The sequence below is a fragment of the Haliaeetus albicilla genome, chromosome 20, assembly GCF_947461875.1.
Source record: "Haliaeetus albicilla chromosome 20, bHalAlb1.1, whole genome shotgun sequence".
In the NCBI taxonomy this organism is placed as follows: Eukaryota; Metazoa; Chordata; class Aves; order Accipitriformes; family Accipitridae; genus Haliaeetus; species Haliaeetus albicilla.
This window is the reverse complement of record NC_091502.1, coordinates 16,086,249-16,104,853: the sequence shown is the minus strand read 5'-3', so window position 1 is coordinate 16,104,853 and position 18,605 is coordinate 16,086,249. Positions and strand designations below refer to the sequence as shown.

At 45.0% G+C, this 18,605-nt stretch overlaps 1 protein-coding gene across 1 annotated transcript in view; it reads right to left on the bottom strand.

Moving 5' to 3' along the window:
- The window catches only part of MAML2 (mastermind like transcriptional coactivator 2), a 221,582-nt gene that overhangs the window by 69,161 nt on the left and 133,816 nt on the right, over positions 1-18,605 (bottom strand). Inside the window, exon 2 of the mRNA XM_069808335.1 lies at positions 2,609-4,066. Coding sequence (XP_069664436.1) covers positions 2,609-4,066 — 1,458 coding nt within the window. The remainder of the gene's footprint in view (positions 1-2,608; positions 4,067-18,605) is intronic.

Here is an 18,605-nt window from a genome sequence, read left to right as displayed (position 1 = left end):
AAAGCATTCCAGCCAGTTCTGAGATGGTCCCTGCAGTCCACACCTGAGGAGGAGTTGAATGATACCAAACAGAATCAAACCTTGATTTCTCATGAAGAAATAGGGCATGAGTAAAACAAATATTAATTGTGAATTTAATTAGTCAATGCTGGTAATTAATCATGCATTACTGTTAATGATGTGTAGGAATCCTCAGAGGTGGGAGATGATCCTCCAGGAAAGAAGACTGCGCAGCCTAAATGAGGTGATGTCCCCATTGCTAAAATCAGCAAGAGTTGACCCACGAGGTTGCTTTGTTGTCTTTACTGGAAGATAATACTAGCGGTGTCTCCTCCCACTCTGATTTAATATTCAGACTGGACTTATGGGGCAAGCAGGCCCTGACCAAGGGGTTGGTGGGCTCTTGCAGCTGCGCAGGCAGACACTAAGGGAGTCCACAGAACTCATAAATACTGCCAGGTGAACGGTTATGTTTGAACCTTTCCAAAACTCTGCAATTTATAGACCAATTGTATTTCTAAGTATTCTTCCAGCAGCTACAGAATACTCTACTGAGAGAGACCTACCTGATTTTCTGAACTTCAGCAGAACCTTGGAACAACTGCTAAGGATCTCTAAAAAAAATCCAGTTATCTCTCTAGAGCATAGAAAAAACAGCATTCTTGCTGCAAAAGCCCTGTAATCTGTGTCTACAAAGCTTCTAAGCTTCTCAGCTGTGCTGTGGGTCAGGTAGCCATGTCCTGCAGACATAACTGTGGAGAGTGGTCAGATAACAAGAAACTTTGGAAAGCTACTTGCAGAAGTCTGTGATGATAGGCAAAACTCCTTCCTTGGTGTAATAGAGTTTGGCACTCAGCAAAGTTCATTTAGGGCAAGTTTCCTAAGCCAAAAGATCTTGTGGCTGCACAGGTGAGAGTTCCCACCACACTCATGATAAATCTTGCAAGTACTACTACAGCCAAGTTGCCAAGTACCATCTCGTTGGCTTCCCTCCCTGAGCAGCAGCCCAAAAGGACACCAAGCAAGGAGCTACCATTGCCTCAAGCAGAGTTGCTCTCAGTGTTTTCATTCCTTTCCAGAATGTGACTTTGCATATGTTTTTTCAGAAAAATAGTAACGTTTACAAAAGTCCTGCCTTTCTCCCCTGTGCTGACAGATTGCTGGAAGCTTCATCATGGCTGGATGAAGGAACTGTTAAAATTCATCTGCCTGCCAGTCTATTAAGAGAATGGGGAAATGCGCCTAAGAAGAGAGCACACAGTGGCCCAACAAGGAGAGGAACAGCCAGCAGAGACCTCCCATAAAACAGCAAACCTGTGCCAACACTCGTTCTCCAGCATCTTCCAACGAAGCAACGTCTCCCCACCCAAAGCTGCCCATAGGTTTCACCTAATACCTCTTGCTAAGGGATTTTCTGTTGGAGAAAGTCATGGTTAGTTGGTCAGGGAATTTAAAAGAGTTAAAAGGAGAAAGGTGTCCATGCATACAACTATATTTACTTTTTTTTCAAAACATCAGACTGTTCACCCAAACAGTCTGGCGAAGAAACTCCAGTTCTGAATGATTCATTCACAATGCTGCTTCTCTGGGACTTTATGGAAGACTTAGGCTTTCACTTTTCAGTAGTTTCTTTTAGCTATTTTTCACATCCACAAATGATCTTCACACCTATATTGCCATTCCATACCTTCCAATGTGTTGAGCCCAAGTCCCACTAAAACTACTCAGAGTGGCTTAGATGTCCCAAGGTGAAATAGGTTTTACTTGTTTTGCTCCTGGTTTCCAGTTTCTAGGGTACAGTGAGGTTACATAGTCAAACTTCAATTGGCAGGTCTGAAATTTGGGGTCCTGGTGTACAGTGACTTGACATAGCATAACTGAGCTGTAACAACTGATTTTGTCAGAGCACTGTTTCATGATAACACAGTGGAAGCTGGCCATGTGGTTTATAATTGTAGATATATCTGTGGCAACCTTCACCTTCATATCTAAGCATGCATTTTATCCACAGAATATTCCCAGAAGTGTGCTGGGTGTTTATAAAGCTCACAGATAAGTCTTAGATTTTCTTTGCCAAACAGGTAACAAATGTGCAAACAGTATTTTTGTCATGTCAGTCAAAAGATATCTAAAACCAGAATTTCCTAATCCTGCCTCCCCGAGGAAAATGATGGCATAAAAGTTAACGTTGTAAAATACACTATCTGAGATAACATAGGAATTCATTAAAATTTTGCCATTCAAAAGGGCCTAAACTTTTGTAAGCTAGAAAACTGAGATAGGGGTCCAAAATAAGCTTGCATCTGCCCTACTATTTCAACTTTCTGACAAGTATCTACATAATGTATAGCAGTGACATATTCACTCTATTGGGTTAAGAAAAAAGTGTTACAAACATGTTTTTCTTGAAATTCTTATAAACGTGCATCCATGATATACCTGAACAGGCACTAAACGTGCCATCACCAGCTCTGTGGAAGTATGTGCTGAGATGGTCATTATCTGCCACCAGTACACATCTCTTGGAGGAATGAGGCCAGACTGGAAAAGCCTTTTTACTAATCAGACCAGAATGATTCTGTAACAAATAAGGAGGAATTTGCCTTACCTGTCTATGCTGCTGAGAGACTGGATACTGCAAACCTGAGATTTGCTGGCTTTGCTGCATTTTCTGAAGCATCATTTTTTGCTGCATTGCTAGGGGTACATTAGGTGGCCTTTGAAGAGAATGGTTTGGGAGAGGTTGAGCAGGTTGCGGCTGCGGCTGTTGTTGCTGCTGTGGCTGCGGCTGTTGCACGGGGGCTGAACCCTGTGCCTGCTGCGTGTAGTGCAGAAGGGCAGGCTTGTTTTGGGAGCCCAAAACTGAAGGCATCTGCTGGTTTGTTTGCTCTGAGTTAAAGTGAAACAAAGGCTTCGTGTTGCCATGATGCTGCTCTAGTGGTGGCTGAGCGCTGCTGATAAAGTTTCTGTTGAGGTCCTGAGGCTTCTGTTGCATGATTATGTCCATGGGATTGCTCTGGGGAGTGGTTGGTTTATAAACGTAGTTGTTCATCCCTTTCGACTGGTTTCCATTCACTGGTACCCCAAGCATTGCTGAGCTTTGTGGGCTGAACTGCTGCTGGCGAAAAGAAGGGCTGGGGATTTTCTCTTGCACGAAGGGTCCAGGGGAAGGTCCTGATGGAGACAGATTGGACCAGTTGGCTGTCTGGTTCTGCTGCTGCTGTTGCTGCTGAATCAAGGCATGCTGCTGCCGGTTGGCTGCGATCTGTTTGAGCTGCTGTGCATGAGACACCTCCTGCCAGTTAGGTAATGGCCGACTGGATGCAGAAGAAACCTGTGATACCTGTGTTTGACTCTGAGGCACCGAAGGAATGGGTGAAGAGGTGGACATGGCAGTGGTGGCCATAGTGAAGGCTGGACCTGTAGAAGAAGGCCTCATCTGTGGGGAGCCCACAGGAGCTTGATTCATGCCTGGTGCATATTCACTTTTTATCACCATCTTATCCATCTGCAGAGATCTCACAGGTCCCCTCTGGCTCTGCTGCCCAAGGTCAATGTTGAATGGCTCGTCTTGTTTTATCGTGGCATTTATCATATTCTCTAGCTCAAGATCACTCATTGGCGGCACTGATATGTTAGTCAGTTCATTAAATAGTTCCTGAAGCTCCAGATCCATCATTTGTTCCCACGAGTCTTCCCCATATCTGTTAGGGAACATGTTCTCATGGGACATCTGGCCATCTAAGTGTTTGCTGCAGGACATCGTTTCTCCTGGTTCTTTCTTTACCTCTTTCAAAGTCATGTTAAACATGCCATTCCCACTAGCATGTGTATTGTTTGCTAGGTTGCTGGCCTTTCTTTGTGGTCCTTGCCCCACAGACATAGTTCCTGACATTGACTGGCTTTGGCAATTGTTAACATGTTGCCCACCTTGTCCCACTGAGATATTATCACCCACTCTTATCCTCTTAATGTCAAGGAAAGAGCTCTCTGAAACACCATTGGGCCTCTTGTTGTTGACAGGCGACAGATTTACCACCAACTTTCTCTTCAAGGAGCCTTGGAGCTGAAAGAAGCAGAGACAAAAAAAAAATGATCATTAGATGACTCTGAAGAAACAATCTGTAGTCTACTTGCTAGAAGGATCTTGAAAGGCAACAGGCAAGTAAGCATTGCTTAGTACAGAAAGCTACTCTGTGCTTTCTCAGTCAATGAAACTATGCAGAACTGTAGGAAAATATGTTGTAAGTGAGGTATCTCCCTGCCACCACCCCTGTCCTTGTAGCCACCAGCATTTTTCAAGCACTGCTGCCTCCTGTTGATCACAGACCTCCTTTCCCCCATGGGTGTGAGTGGAGGGAGGTGGCCGGACCTGTAGCTGGCAAAGCCTAGGGCGTATCTGCCCCAGATTTGCTCCCATCTAACTGTGCCAGACAGACTGAAAGTATTTTTAGATAGCAGAGACTAATGCAGTCATGAAATCTGCCCTTGTGCCTATCCAGGGCTGCAGGATTTTACTCTCATGATTTTGGTATGTGATCCAAAGACCATTTTTGACTGCTGTAGAGGCCAAAGGTCCTAGGAGACTTTTTAAAGGCACATGCAAGATCCAGGCATCCCAATCTCACATAGGTTTATACTGGCCAGAGATGTGTATGATAAAGATGTTAGATGTTAACTTGTTCAAAACTGAAAATGAAGCCACTGGAGCCACGTCAGGTTATGTCAGCCAAGGGTCTGGCCCATGATGTACTGCTGGATTATTTTCCAGAGATGTCTATTAATACATTAATCCCTAATTGTTTATGTCCTGAAACATCTGCTATAAAACACACAGTCCACACAACACTGCTCTGAGAACTGTAAGTCTATTTCCTTTTCCTTGAATACTTACAGCAATACTTTCATCTGCTCACAAGCCCTGTGGGCCTGCCGAAGGAAAAGACGTTCACGGCTCTGTCCACCTTATCTACACTCATCTGCCATGGTTGTACACACAAATTCCCACCCCACGCACACAAAACAAAGATGTAGTCCCACAAGCTGAAAAGTTTGGACTTGGTGCATATGCCCTCAAGTAAGGTGCAGATACCCTCAAGTAGAGTTAATCTGAGCACGATTCATAAAAGAACAGATCACTTTTAAACAAGTGCAGCTGTCATATCTTTAGCTCTGTACATTAAAGGTGCACACACCAAGCAGCGAACACACACTCATGCAGTCCTCGCTCAGTTGACACACACGCTGTCGCTGTTTCAGCTGTGAGCAATGTCAGGAAACCCCGCAGGGAAACATGGCTCATCTTCTGCCTTTCTGTGCCTGAGCAGGAGTGCACCGGCCTCGGAGGCAACAGGACAATCTTATCTGACAAATACCTGTGTGTGCCAGTGAGAAAACGGCGCCTGTACAAACTGTGATACCTTGGGAGGCTGTGATGGGCAGAGGGAACACTGAGAACTCTGATTTTCCAGTTAGGTGAGGAAGGATGATTCATGAAATCTTCCAAACACATTATTTGTATCATGCTGTTTCATGTACAGAAGTCCATGGGCACGCAATACTCTGTTGTGGCCCCCATTCCCCTCAACTCCAGGCTTATCTATAGGTAAGAGCTCTTCCCAGATAACTCCAGGTGTGAACACTTTTATTCTGGTGTGAATACCAGTGAGTTGCTTGGGAAGAGCTCAAGTAACAAATACATATTTCCTCCGTACCCACCTATCCTTCCATTGCATCAGCAGGTCACTAAGTTTAGCCCTCAAAAATAAAGCTTGTAACTTCTCTCTCTGACACCGAAAATCTCATCTCATCTCTCAAGTTAAGTTTCCAGCATAGCTTTTGAATCACAGATTCATGTTTTCACTCCATAATGACAGACATGTTGGTGCCTAGTTGTACAAGTCCACAGACCTTGTGCCTTCAAGAGTAACTAATTGTCATTAGGTGTCCCCAGGCGGGGAGTTTTGGGTGGTCACTTGCAAACTGTGCAGACTGCCTTTGGTTAGTGTGTTCCTTCTAACACATGAGTCACTGTACTTTCCTTTGCAAAAAAAAAAAAGGTAAGCTGCACTTCCTTTTCCCATCAGTTTTGCTGTCAGTGTGTTTATTAGAAATCATTCTTGTGCCCCCAAACTCATCTTCCCGGGAAATGGGGAAGTCCCCATGTTATCAGAATACATGACTTGGCAGCGCGTCTTTCTTTCAGATGTTCTGCTGACAGAAAGGCTGAACAGATAATGAAAAATATATCCTCTGCATATGTATATGCTTTACGTAGTTAATATGCCTTTCTGAGTTAATTTTGCTTTTGCTTGACATTTTGAATCAGAGGGAGCTGTTTAAAATGTCTTCACATTTTCAGAGCACCTGCACCAGGCTTTCTGATACAATTAAAAACACAGGTGTTGCACCGCGCTGTACGTAGCAGCTGCTTTTCTTCTGCATTTGAACTAGCTGCTAGCAGATGGGGGTGAGCTGGGAAGTGGTTCGCCTGGTGACGCGCACAAGTCAGCAGCAGAGCCAGGGACAGCACCACGACCTCCAGACACATCCCTTAACCAAGCGCTCCCTCCCTCGACATGAGCCCGAGGACTCCTGGCTTCATGACACCTGCTCTGCTAAAGTGCCCACCAAAAAAGGCACCATGCATTTCTAAAGAAGAAGTAACAAGTGCTGGCTTACCACATCTCCCCCAAACCTTGCAAACATTGCTCTCTGAATGCTGACAACACCTTGGTCAATAGACGTCCCCACCTTAAAGCAGTAATGAGAGCCAGCGAGGCTGCAAAGGTGCAGGGGGACTCTCGGGGGACTTCACTGAGGCTGCTGAAAAATCCTGCTTTCCTAAACCCCACGAGTTTGGGATGTGGAGGGCGAGGGCAGGGGGAGGATGCGGCAGCCCACAGGGGTGAAGCCCCCTCTCCCTCCTCGCACTGAGCTGTTACCAGTTATGTGTCGGGGTGGTTTGTGGGGGACCGGTCTGTGTTTGTTCGGTGAGATGAGCAGTGTCCACCACCAGCCTCTCTGTCTTGTTATTTCATCTGACCGCTGCCTTCTACGGGGCACTGCTGCCCCAGCACTACGCCTGGTTTTTTTTATGAAGGGAACAGAGCAGGGTTCGATTACTCAAATCTTTGCAGTTTTCTAGCAATCCCATTTTTCAACTACTGATTGAAAGCCAGTACTCGAGCTCTTTTTCCCCAAGCAAAGCACAGACTCTCCAGGGGGTGAAAAAAGAGCTTGCCAGATTTCAAGCTCCATCTCTTCCAATTTGCAAGCCAGGATTGATTTGGGTCAGTAAACGTAAAGCAAAAGTTCCTATACCACACAGGCACATTCCTCAGATCAAACGGGCTCGCGATTACACATCTCAAACTGCTTGAAGTGCGTAATACTGAAAGGCTCCGTGATGGGAAATGAGTGACATGACAGTAAGCGGGAGAGGAGGAAGCCCTCCGTGCACCGCTCCATCCCACAGGTAGGTGGGCAGCCCTGTACGAACCACCAAAGAGTACTTGCATTTCCTGGCAGCCCGTGTTATTGCAAGACCTTTTGCTGAGCAGGCTCTGGTGAGTCAGCATGAGTTCACGCACTTACAGCGAGGGAGTGCTGGATGCATTGATTTTCTGAAGTTAAAACTGCACGGGCTAAGCCTCCGGAGATCACGTTCGCGAGATAGCGCAGTGCTGTTACTGGCCGCGCTGCTCAGGGACGTTAACAGCAGAGGGCAAAACTCTAGAGATGACTTCGTCTAAACGACCCAGTGTGACCACGTCCTGTGCAGAGGGACAATTAATTTCTATTGAAAACTTATTCTGAGGCATAAAAGGGATTTAAGAGAGGCAGCTTCTTCTCTAATTCTCCCTGACACCAGGCCAAATCAGCAGGAGTTCCACCGAGCTAATAATTAGGGCTCATCAAAATCTGGTATCAAATTATTTCTCTTTTGGGGGAAAAAAAAAAAAAAAAAAGGCTTTTTCTTCACCTTTCTTTTGGTTGAAATTTTTTACTACATGTAAAACTAGAGGACTTTCATGAAAATGGATTATTTTTTTATGGCTCAAAAGTTTTTTCGAAAATGGAAACAAAAACTTACTTGGCGCAAAAGCACAATCTGTCAATAAGAAATTTTAGAGATTGTTTTCTCAAAAATATCCATATTTAACAATATTTTTATCACATCTTTGATCCATTTCTGACATTACCCATGTGCATTCACCTTGTATTCCTTTCCAAAGGGACTGTCCAATATGGCCAAGAAAAGAATTTGTCTGTGGCAGCAGGAAATTATAGGGACTATCTGGTTTCACTTTCATTGAAAGTCTTATTTTTTTGCGCGCTCCATGCAGCTTCTTCAGTTGGACTTCCTCTAGAATTTACTTTTTATTTCATTTAACAATGTGTAGGAGCACAGCGCTTGACACAAGTCCTAGGTTAACCATCCAGCAGTCTTGAGTTTCACAGCTCTCAGGACAAGTAAAACAGCCCGTTGCTCTGACTTGCCCAAGTGTCTCCATAGTGCCTGCAGATCTCCCCAAAAAATTCATTTCCCAGTGCAACCCATCCCTGGCCTGGTACAGATATGTTAGTACCATATCTGACTGTCATCTCAAAATGTTTATAGCTAGACATTTAAGACTGGACCAAGCCATCAAAATGCTCCAAGCAAACTACAGAGAAAATATCAGAGTGTGATAGTTTTAAGTCTCCACTAAACCTTGTTAGCTGAAGATGTAAAAGGAAGCATCTCCTGCCATCTTTGTTCTCCCATCTCTCATATTTTCCTACTAAGGTCTGCAGCTTTTTTAGCTTGTGTGGTGGAACAACGGGGACGAAACTCGTAATGTGCTGCTAACTTAAACCCCAAGCGATTATCACACTTTGTTTGTGAAGCAGGCAGCACGGCAGTGTTAGTGATTCATGTGGAGTAATACTTCTGATGTTAAAAAAGCAGCTTTGGATTTTATGCTTTTAATATAGAAGCAGCAGACAAATCCACTTTAAAAGGTCCCTTTTGGAATTCCTAGACTGTCTCACAATATGTGCTGACTGTATCTATGACTGCACTGTAAACAGAATCCTTCACGTATCTGGAGAGGGGAAGGGTTAAAGGAATTACATGAAAAATACAGAAAATATTCAAACAATGAAAGTGGCCAAAAAAAAAAAAAAAAGAGAGAGAGAGTTCATTCCAAAGGAGGAAAACATGCTGAATGCTACTTCTTATTTATGCTGTGAAAGCACCTTTGCATCCCAGGGCTGGACCCAGCGAGCCAGCCCTGGGACTTGGGGCCTGATCCTGAATGACAGCAGCTCTCATTTTCTAAACGGTGGTTCGCAGCGTTTGCTGCCAGCCCGCTGCAGTGCCACCTCCTGCAGCGGCCAGAGCTGAGCTGAGCTGGGGAGCGTCTCTCCAGGCAGGGACTGGGGTGCACCAGTGCAGAGCCTCCCTGCTGCAGGCATCTCCCCAGCGTGCAGGAGGACCGGGAGCCCCTCTCCTTGCTTTCTTACCCCTTCGGCCAGACACGATGGCCACGGTGACTCGCACCACGGCCAGCTGCAGAGCCACTGATGCACCCGGGGGCTGGCACAAGGATGAGGAGGGGCCACTGCCCTGAGCTGCCACCTCCGGGGCCACCACAGCTCCTAACGCCATGATCACACATGCGCCCTCATGGACCATTCCTGACTACAGACGCACTTTTTAGGCACAGGCAAAAGGATTCCCATTACCGCTTTTTCTACGTATCTCCTGAAATCTGGTGGCTCTGGCTGTTCCCACTCTTCCCCACGCCCAGGGTTCACCCTGGTTCACCCTGACGTCTCTCCTGAAGATCTCAATAGCATGGTCCTCTCCTGAGCACCTCTCCCCAGGCTCTCTGCTCTGCACTTTCTCTGCACGGCAACAGGACATTTATTTTTAATCTTCTGTCTTCATTTGCAACTTCTACCTGACATGGATGAGAATGCAAGCGTGACAGTTGTCTTCAGAGAGATTTTAGCACTCCAGGTTCAGAAAGTCCAATCTGCTGGATGATGCCGATCTTGGAAACAACATTAATTTTTCATGCAGGACTGAGTGACAGAGCGGAGGCCCTGGGCGCGCCGCACAACGGGGAGCAGCGCAGAGAGCTGGTGTGTCCTCACAGCACCGCACAGCACCCTGGTTGGGTCAGGGCAGTCCTACCGTGGTTGCAAAGGGCTGCGCAAGAGTAGCAGATGCTGTTTCCCACTCCAGCCCGGTTTGCACGGGCTCAGCTCCAGGCGCCTCCTCCCGCCTGCTCGGTGTCCACAGAAAGGGGACCAACCTCTCTCTGAGCAGTGAGGAGGAGGAGGCGCATGTGCCTTCGGCCCAGCGCTGTTGGTGAGCGTGACAGCTCGAGGCAGCACACCTCCACCCCGCCTCGCTCCTCTCCCATTTGGCTAACCAGCTCCTGAGACCACTCCGATCACAAGGAGCAAGGTTTGCTGCCATAAGGTTTTTGCTCTACACATCCCAAACCTTCTCACCTCCCACCCCTGTCTTTCTGAACATAAGCTCTTTGGGAAGATGCTCGGTGTCTATACAGGGCCTCTTGCACCGGTGTCCTAGCTCTGGTTGATCCTTAGGCATAAACACCGCTGACAATAATAATGCTGACTGAGAGGTAACACAAGTTTTTCTCCCTATTTACTGTAATAAGTGCCACTAAAACTGAATTTATAGTAACAAATAAGGATGTTCCTCGGCTGAAAAGTATTCACTTAATTCTCATTAGCTGGGAACAAGGCTGGAATAGTAATCAGTATGTTAGAAATCCCACAATTTACCTGGGCTTATGGAAAAATTGCATACCTTGCCAACTGAACATACCAACCTAAAAATGCATCCATATTATTCACAGTGTACTGCCTAGAAATATAACGTCAGGGCTTTGGTCCAAGTTGCTGAAGCACAATAATTATATTTTTTATGCAGATTTTACATCTGATGGATTATAAAATATCATGTCTAGCCACAGTCTTTTAGAAGAATAGGAACACAGAGAAACAATAGGACTTTAACTAGGTCAAGATTGCTAATCAGAATGTAGCAGTCACTACTGTGTGCAAAACAAATAGGCATGAAAGATCTGTATTTCTTATCCTGCAAGCTGTCTATTTGTCTTCTGGAGAAGTCTTCTCTGTTCTTTTTTTTTCTTTTTGTTTTTAAGATCCTTTTCAACCATGAATAAATTAACAATCACTTTATGCGAAATCTACAGAAATTTATGTCAACGTTTATTACCATGAAATGTGGAACAAAGCATAATGCAACCTGAGCTTTGGGAAATGCGACTGCTTAGCTGGTCCTATCCTGATGAGAAGGAAATATCAAATGCATTATAAATGTTGACAAGATGATCAGGCATGTAAAAGAGGTCATCCAACGCCACCCTCCACATTGTTTACCAGTTTTGTAAGTCAGCTTAAAGTATTACAAACACATACTGTCTTGCACAGGAAGCTCCTAATCCTTAAAACCATGGCTGATGTTATTTGATTTGCCTTTTAGAGATCAATAGCATAGCAGATTTCACCTAAGGAAAGCCCGCCGAGAGCAGTCTGGTCCTGGTTTTCTGCCCAGCATCGCTTCCAAACTGGCTGCGCGAAGGGTGTGTAGCTTCATTAAAGCACATATCCATGCCCACACATGGGCTTTTATTCCCTATCTAAGCACCTATCTCCTCTGCAACACTCTGTATCAAAAGCTCAATCAATGGAGAAAGACAGCAGCCAGCCATCCAGCCTTGGAAAATAAGGAAATATTCAGGCTGTTTCTCTCTTCCTGCAAATCAATGTGTCGCACAGGACACTCACGCCAACTGTTTGGCCTTGAGGTCTTCTGCAGAGTAAGTTATAGTTCACAGGAGATACAGTCATCACTTGTCAATTGGAAAAAAAAGATCCCTTCAGTATATTACCCAGTCATCCTTCCAGGATCAGACTCTATCAGCCAGGAAAAGGAGGGCCTGCTTCAATCAGAACTGCCTTCCATCACTGCATCAACTAAGACTCTTAATGAGCAACTGGAAAAATGGCTTCTTGTTAGGAGGAAGGAATCCTGATACTCTGCCAAAAACTTCAATGGAGAAGTGATATTTAGGATCAAATCCAGGCCTGTGGTAAGAGAACATCTCTAACAAGGTTGCTGCACTTCCTTGATGGCTGGGTTTGACCTGTATTGGCATCTTCCTCCTGCCTCTCCCCATCATGCATGTTCACCCCATTAAGAAGGACATAAAGTAAAAGCAGTACACTTAATAGCCATTTCCAAAACCTTCAGCTTAAACATGCAGGGTCAGGACAGGCCAAGTGCACCCCATCAATAGTTTGACCTATATGGGCAGAATAGGCAAAAATTTAGAGGGTTTTGGAGACAAGTAACAGCAATGATTTAAGAGCTTTGAAGATACTCCTATGAAGAGAACAGACAACAGAAGGGACAAACAAAACAGAAAATTATGAAAGTTTCTATAATAAGACTCTAACATTAACTGCAGATCAAGAAGGCATTTAGCAAACTTGAACAGCAGTAAATTCAATCCCAATGAAATGATAAACTTTGTCTTCCAACGTGGATAGAGTCTAAGGAACTACATGACAGAACCAAAGCTCAGCAAGATCTAAAGAGGGACTGAGCACTTGTTTGGAAATAGGAAGATCCTGACTTACGAAAGGTGATGATAAAATATTTAGAAGGGGATGTGAAATACTGAACACCAAGATTCAAACCAGTCTACGGTTCATGGGGACCGGCTACAGTTGTCAGTGGGCAGGGGAGAAAGAGGTAAGGGGGAGGACTGGTGGTTTTTGCAGGCCTATCAAGGTGATTGTGTATCTTCCCCTGATATATTTCTCATTGCTATCGATGAGATGCTCCAAGGGTTTAGAAAGAACACGTCTGGCCATGTTTCACAACTCCTGTATTTCCAACACTTTAGAAGTCTGGAAGAAAACTCTAAAAATGGGAGTCATTTGGCAGGTATCTAAATGTTTACTACTAATTGTACCCCTGAGTTTCAGTTTTAGCCTGAACACACAGACAGAATGACAGAAAGAATGAATAGTAAAAATCGATCTGAGACAATGGGAGATCATTAGCAGGTTACAGGAGTTCTGAATGCCTTGTTGTCTTGGAATACCACAAGTTGCCATTCAGGTGATTTTTCATTATTTGGTCTTTCTTTGAGTACCATCTTGATGATATTTTATGAAAGGGTTGAAAGAATCCAAACCCAAGAATATGGCTAGAAAGGGTGAATGGAAAGGTTTGGAAACAAGCCAACACCCAGGAAGGAAGGCTCCAGGAGCTGGAGAAGGCCAGTGCGGATAGAGGGGACCAGGAGCAGCCTAGGGTAAGAAAAAGGCACCTACAAGCTAAAAAAAAAAAACCCCAAAATTCAGGTAGTGAAAAGCTTGTGAGATTGTGCTGAAAAGGAATGTAAGAAATGACAAGCAGAGTGGAGAGGATGAGTGAAAGATGTCTGCACAAGTAGACAAGTCAAATGCATGGAGATATCTCTGAAGAAAGCGAAGATAAGTTTTCTGGCTTTCTTTTTCTCTCTGATTAGCAAAGACAAAATTTGATAGTACAGAGCATCTAGCAAAAGCTTGGTTTTTGCAAAAAGATGTGCTTTGGCAAAAGGAGGTGACATTGCAGCAAGGTTCACGTGTCTCAAGAGCTGTTGATTCTGCACCAGATGCCATCATCACATGTTTTAAAAATGTAACACTGAACAGCATTACACTGGTCACTGGAGAGGTAGGAAGAGTATGCGAAGACCCGATGTGGTGCAGGGAAGGGATGGAAGAGGGTAAGAAAACGTGAGAGCCGTGCCTTGGCCTGTCTGTGGGAGACAGGCTCCATGGCGGTGCCGTCCCTCAGCAGCCCTGACGGACCGAGGAGAGGCTCGCGGAGACAGCGCCAAGGCCGGACTTGCAAACCTCCCCAGCGATGAGGGGACGCAGTTCGCACACCGCAGCCGTTCAGCTCGTTTGTCCTGCCCCTCCGGGGCGAAGCCCTGCTGCTGAGCACACACCGTGGTTTGTGGCTTGGAGCGGCAATGCCAGTGACTAAGACTGTCAGTGCAATCCCCCGCTGCGGACGGTCACATCTCTGCAGCCACCCAGTCTCCTAGGAGCCTTTGTACTGAATGACATTATCCCAACTACAGCTTTCTTCGAGGGGATCGTTGGTCCTAGACTCATCACCGAGTCCCGTGAGACACAGTGGGACGTTAAGCAGCTGATGAAGATGCTCCTGGTAGTTCTGGACAGGAGCCCATCCCCGCCAGATATGCATTACATCTCCTGTGGTGGTAAACCACGAAGGGTCACCACAAAACTTTCAGGTATTTTTGGCCACTATGGCAGTTTTCAGTGAATGGGACAGAAGTGGATTCATTACAACTGATGCTTCCTATATGCCGTATTTCCTATCTGCACCTATCACTTGTTGAGGGAATTCATACAAATAGGAACAGCACTGAAAAATGGCCAGTTCTAGGCCTCTCAAAGATAACAGCCATTCTCAAAGTCATATTTTCCTCCACAGCGGCCTTGAGTCTGTTTCTAGAGACAATTGTAATCGCTGGCTTTGAAGATTCAAAATCAGAAAAATTCCCTGTTTAGCAATGATTGAGTGGAATAGCATCTCCTTCCTGACACAACACACTGTGATGAGGGGACACACTCCTGCAAGACTGGACGCAGGTACCACAACCATCATAAGAAACAGCATTCCTTTGGCTACACAGTGAAAATGGGTCAGCCAAGGACTCTAAGGATCCCTCAACTACAATCAAGCTTTGTTGCATCAGTGCTGCCTCACTTTTGTAGTCTATACACTGACAATGCACCAGGTGTGGCCAGAAGCAGAACTGTTCAGCTGCTCTGCTGACTTGGATAAGGGAGTCCATGCACCTTGAGTAAGTCCCCACCAAGAGCCATGCAGTGGAAAACCTCTACAGTCATATAGCTCCATAGCTGGGTCTCTTAAATTCCATCTCTGCAGACCACTAACACAGTAGAAAGAAAGCTCACTTACTACTTTTCCATTTACCATGTTATTCACAGAAAGAAAATAAAAGTATTGTGGCAAGGGCCTTAGTGGAGAGTTCCGTAGAAGACCTTTAGGATCATAAAATGACATAGCTCCGAAGGGACCTCTGGACATCAAGTGGTCCAGGCCCTGCTGAAAGCAGAGCTACCTTCAAAGTTACATCAGATTCCTCAGGACATTGTCGAGGCAAGTGTTGAACACATGCAAGGATGAAGACTCCACAACCTCTCCGGGCGCAAATCCAGCTCCCCTTTTTTTTTTCCTTATGTCTAGTTAGCAACTTGTGTTCCTTGCCTCTCATCCTTTTGTCCTTCACTTCTAAGACAGATCTGGTATATAAATGGAAAACTTTGAATGTAGGGTGAATGGAGGAAATGTATAAATTTGACTTGTCTCCAAGTCAACGATATATACGATGAGGGAGGAGGAAGAGATGAAAGCCATAAATGACAATGCACTTGAGAAATGTCAATCTCTGTTTCTATGCAGATTCCTTCAGGGAAAGCATCAGATCAGTAGCTTTTAAATGCCATAAACAATCAAAGGGTTGACCAAGCAAACTGATTCTGCATCAGATGAATTCAAGTAGCTAAATGATGCTTTTTCTTAAGCCCGATCTAAAGCCCATTGAGATATCCAAGTCTTTAAATGGACTTTGCTGGACTTTGTTTCTCACTCCTTGATTATAAGGTTCCATGACAAGGACTTGATCTCTATATATTTTTCTGAAAAATACTCTTCATGCATTTAGACACTGTCAAACACATTAATAACGCGCCCTGCTTTCCAGCTAAATTCCAAAAGACACCAATGCACATTCAGCACCTCTGAAAAGCAGACATCTATTTAGGTGTCAAAATATGGATCCCAATATACTTTCAAAAATACTAGACTGGATAAAAAATAATTTTCTATTTTGATAACTAATGTGAAACCTTTCACCTTTACAGCACCAGTTAATGGTTACTAGAAATCAGTACAGCTGAAGGGCTGCAGAGCAAACTGCTATACATGAAGCTCTGCAGGTATCAGGCCAGTTCCTAGTGGACAAATGACCACATCATTCTTGGTGCTAATTAGTTCCTTTCGCCCTTTGTATGCTTCCTTTTCTTTCACAAGCCTTAGCTAGGAAGCTCTGGGTCAAATATGCTCAGAGGTCACTCACCAAATTTCCACTCTCAGAAAGACTGACCAAAAACTCAGGGTTATCAAAGCACTTCGGTGAAACTTTGCTTGCATATTACTTAGACTAGACTTGCTTTGGTAGATACATATTTATTCTCATTTATGGTGTGGGAATACACATTTTATAGCCTATTAAAATAGCTGCAAAAATTCAAAGAGACCTTTGTCTAGAAAAAAAGTCTTACTTTGTTTGCACATAGACTTCTGCCTATGGTGGTCTGTACTTAGCAGAAGCCTTTGGAAAGGCAGGCTGGGAAGTGTTGCTTGGGACATGGACCAAATCTGAGCGGTCTCCAGGGCAGTTGTTGCTCTGGTGGGCATGGATGTGTTAAGTCTTTAGGTCATCAATCAGGCACCTTTCACAGGCACTTTAAGAAACAGAGATAGGAAAGTGTTTTGCCACGTTCCCCAAGTGGAATTCAGATTCCAGGGACCCCATATATGCTGATATTTGTCTGCATACATGTCCTTGTCTATGAATCTGTACTGAAGCCTGATGCAACAGTGAACCAAATTTTCTGTTGCTGTAAACAGATGTAGCTACACTGACCTGTATCAGTGTTTTAGTAAGAACCAGCCCTGGAGCCCGAAATCTGGATTATGAACCAACATTTACTGGCAGTGCGGATTGCAGCAGGAACTTTTGTTGGATGTCTATTGCAACAGACTCCTTGCTTCTTTTTAAAGTGCCTCTAGTGTTGCAGGCTTTTACTAAGGGAACACAATGGAGCTGGCAGAAAAGCAACAGCTCTTCACTATCTCAGAAGAGCAAAAAAACCCCAGCAGTCCTTAAGGATACAGCACTGCTAGGTAACTGGGACAATGAATTAACAAGGGCTGACTTTTCCCTCCCTCTCTTTTCAAGGATAGCAAGTAACAAAATCTGGCAGGCTGAAAAGCCCCTGCTCGGAGGAGAGAGACAAAGAGGCAGGGCTGAAATTCATCGTGTCAGTTTAAAAAGGCAGAGTTTTGCATTTACACAATATGCCCATTCTTGTTCTCCTTGACTCATGGAAAAATATTGAACATCGGACAAGAATGTAGGAATGTGTCTGGTGTCTGATCTCCACAAAAATCTAAATGCCGTTTGCATTCACGTAAGAAATAAAGAGCGGCTGTCCAGGCTCCCCTGATGTGTTAAGAAAATAACAGTAGTGATAGCAATATCACTATAATAACAGCAGTAATATAATTTTTAAAACTGGCTGTGTAACTAGTACAAATAAAGCACGAACCCAGGCGCTCCTAGTCCTTAATCCCAAACACAGCTCAGCCGAGCTTTCTAGGCTATTTGCCCGTCACAAGCATCGCAAAGGCTTCTCTCCACCAACTGCATCTGAAACCACTGTTTGTTTTCCCGGATAGTAGAGGTTAAAGCTTTTTATTGCGTTTTTGACTTTAGATGCCATAATAGTTGCAGTGCCTATATTACCATCTATGGCAGACAGTCTGCGTGTCTGCCAACTGTCAGGCAGCCTATTCATCTCCAGTTGCCTTTTGCCTACTTTCTGCAGCAGAAGAATTTCCCTCCACTTGATTTCATGTGCTGGAGTTCTGTTCCTGCCGACGTTTCTGCTTGTTCGTTTTTAAACACAGCCTGGCTTCAAGCCTGGGGGGCATGGGAGCCCGCAGCCCCCTGGAACCTGTGGCTCCTACGTTGTGTGCAGCTTGCCAGCTGGCCATCTGTGGCCCTGGGTCTGGGCAACATCATATAACCAGCAGTATGGGACTGGGGATGCTGGATAAACCCAATCGTTGACTGGAGGAAGAGGCAAGCTATGGGGTCACCATGGCCTGCGCTGATGGGCTACTCTAGGATCCCCGAAAACAGGCACCCTCTGCTTGTCCCATGGCAGAGCTGTGGAACCTGGCTACTTATCTTCTGCCTAAAACCCCCTCTTCTTTCCCCAGTTCTTCTCATCTGTCCAAGGCATGTGGTCTGTGTGGTGAGGATATTGGTACATGTCATGTTTGGCCACTCCTGACCCAGGTGTTGCTGAAAATCCCTTCAGTTACCTGCCAGCATCTTTAGGCACTAGCATGTCTCTAAAACATTCAATACTGTGGTATTTAAACATTTTACCAAAGCCTGCTTAGCAAGTAGGACTGTGCAGGAAGACAGGATGGGCAGGTCCCCAGGCCATAAAGTCCAGACCCTACAATCACAGCCCTATGCTATATCATCCTTTGCCTAAATAAATCATGATCCTGTTTAAGAGAGCCCCTGAAATCAAGAGAGGCAATGCTGATTGCTGGTTGCCTCTTTTTGCTCCCCAGTACGTTAGTGATCTGAAAACCTGCAGCCCTGCATGTGTCCTGACCCATGGCATGAGCTAGT